At 44.6% G+C, this 2,805-nt stretch overlaps 1 protein-coding gene across 1 annotated transcript; it reads right to left on the reverse strand.

The window, feature by feature from the left end:
- Positions 1-1,679: 1,679 nt before the first annotated feature.
- LOC139309297 (vomeronasal type-2 receptor 26-like) lies at positions 1,680-2,378 on the reverse strand (the record flags this gene model as incomplete). Its single annotated transcript, XM_070933351.1, has 1 exon — positions 1,680-2,378. A coding segment is annotated over one exon (699 nt), but the record flags the coding sequence as incomplete, so codon positions are not given.
- Between the last annotated feature and the right edge of the window lie 427 nt (positions 2,379-2,805).

Consider the following 2,805-nt stretch of genomic DNA (forward strand, 5'->3'; position numbering starts at 1 on the left):
GATGGAACCACCTAGTCGGTTCCGTCTCCCTGTGGCGAGGTATAGCGGTTTGAAAGTCCATGCGAAGGAGGGAGTGATCAGACCATGACAAGGGCTCGATGACTAAGTCCCCTATTTCCAGATCACTTTGCCACTGACCAGAGACAAAAATCATGTCCAGGGTGTGTGTCCCCATGTGAGTAGAGCCTTGAACTAATTGGGTCAAGTCCAAGGCCGTCAAGGAAGCCAAGAACTCCCGAGCCACCATAGACATTTCGCCGACAGATGGCAGATTGAAATCCCCCATGACCATAAACCTGGGGGTATCAACCGCCATCCCGGCTACTACGTCAGGCAGCTCGGGCAGGGCTGCTGCCATGCAGCAGGGAGCCAAGTAAGTAATCAGCAGGCCCATCTGCACCCCACGACCCCACTTCACAAGGAGGGACTCACATCCGGCTATCTGAGGTACAGTGGTCTCCCTCGGACATAGACTTTTTTAAATAATAACCGCCACCCCCCCTGCCCCTACCCTGGGCCCTCAGCTGATGAAATGCCCAGAAACCTGGTGGGCACATTTCAACCAGGGGCACCCCGCCCTTCTGGGCCCAACCAGGTCTCCGTAATACCCGCCACATCCACTCCCCCCTCCTGAATAAGGTCGTAAATGGGGGGGGCTTATTTATCACAGATCTGGCATTGCACAACAACAGCCAATGGCCCAGGCCCTGAGAGTCTGTGCTACCTGGGGAACGAGTAAAGCCTTGGGGACCGGAGTGCGCAATCGCTCGAAGATAGTGAGAGCGCACTCCCATAACATGATATGGCCCTCTGCTTCCACCATATCAGCCCCTCCCACCCACAGTATAAATCATGTGGCCCTCATTAGATCGAGCTCTAGCCCCCTTCCTGATATTCAGTCCTGCACCCCTAATGCCGCTGCCCTCTGCCGGACCCAGCCTTGACCCTTGTGGGTTCTCCCCCAATCCCACTCTGGTCATCCCAGAACCCAAAGATGTACTTTGTACATTGGGATCAACAGTGGAAGGATAAAAGAAAAGGTCAAATTAGAAAATTGATAGCTATAATAATTGGAATATTGTTTAAATATGTATAACAAGTGTGATAATTTGAACATTTATTACCTAACTGAAAGAAAAGAAAATTGAAACAATATATGATTATGATTTATAAAAGTTTATAAAAACTTTTTGCAAAAAAAGAAGAAGTTGTGGGTGCTTCATCACTGGAAGTTATCCTCACAAGGAGACTGTGATTCTCCAATTAACCTCGTTCCTGGCACCAAAATTCCTTCCAAGAGGCAATACCAAATGTCAGCCAGAGTCAGCTACCCTGCAACATTATTTGGTCTTAAATTTGCAAAAGGAATTTATATGACCATGCCAATCACCAGTTTCAGCTCCCAAATTTTCTGTGTCCAAGACGCAAAGAACACCGATCACAAGTGTGGATAAATGAATCATACATTTATTTATTAATTCACATATTTTATCTTTGATTATTAGTTGGGATTTTAATTTCAATGGTCTTCAACTTTGTAGTTTTAATTCTTTCATTATTCAATCACCTTAATTATCAAAGAGATGCAAAGGAAGCATACAAACCCTGTAATAAGTTCAATGAATAATTAAATGTTATAAGCCTATGAAACCAATTCACAATCAGTTCCCCACTTTTATCATTAGATGCTCCTTAGTGTTTAGATCTGGTCTCAGGATGATAATGTAGCACTTGGGGAAGAAGATGCAGCCCAGAAGCCCAGCACTGGAGGCCAAGATGGAGAAGATCTGCACGACCACCATGAACTTTCCTTTAGTGCTCAGGTAGGTGGGCAGGAAGGAGATCCAGACGCTGCAGAAGACCAGCATACTGAAGGTGATCATCTTGGCCTCATTGAAGGCCCCAGGCAGGTTCCTGGCCAGGAAAGCTACAGTGAAGCAAATGATAGCTAGGAAACACATATAGCCAAGGACAAGATAAAACATGGTGACAGAGCCTTCATTGCACCGAAGGATGATCTCTCCTGGCAGGGTGTACAAGTCAGAGTCAGGGAATGGGGGAGAGATTCCAAGCCATGTGGCACAGATGATAATTTGCCCAGCAGAACAAGAAAGGATGATGGAGTTGGCCAAGCTCTTCCCCAACCATTTTCTCACCCTGTTCCCTGGTTTTGTGGCAAGGAAGGCCAATACCACTGTGATTGTTTTGGCCAACACAGAAGACACAGCTACTGAGAAGACAATGCTGAATGCTGTTTGTTGGAGAAGACAGGTGGCTCTTCTTGGTCGGCCAATGAAGAAAAAGGAGGACAAGAAGCAAAGCAGGAGGGAGACCAGGAGGATGAAGGAGAGGTCCCGGTTGTTGGCTTTGACAATGGGAGTTTCTAGATATTTAATGAATATGATTAAAATGAATCCTGTGGTTAGGAACAAGAGGAAGGCAAAAGAGACCAGGATGATGCCCAGATGTTCTTCATAGGACAGGAAGGTTATTCTTTTTGGGATACATTGGACTCTGTTCTCGGTTGGATATTGATCATACGGGCACTTTGTGCATTTTTCAGTATCTGAGAAAACAAAAAGTAATATTTCTTTTATATCTCTTTTCACCTTTCAAGAAAGATCTTCTTTGGATTTCAGATGATACTGACCAACCATGGCAGGTGCTTATAGAGCAATAAATAAAGAAAACTGATACTAAAGTGCATAAAAATGACGTTTTTATAGAAAAATAAGAATATGTATGTATATGGGATAAATTCAAGAAAAATTTATAGCCCAGGAAAGAATATGTGGAGAATATATT

This window comes from Pituophis catenifer, unplaced genomic scaffold (genome assembly GCF_029215685.1).
Source record: "Pituophis catenifer annectens isolate HBS135680 unplaced genomic scaffold, rPitCat1.0.hap2 SCAF_2, whole genome shotgun sequence".
Taxonomy (NCBI): Eukaryota; Metazoa; Chordata; class Lepidosauria; order Squamata; family Colubridae; genus Pituophis; species Pituophis catenifer.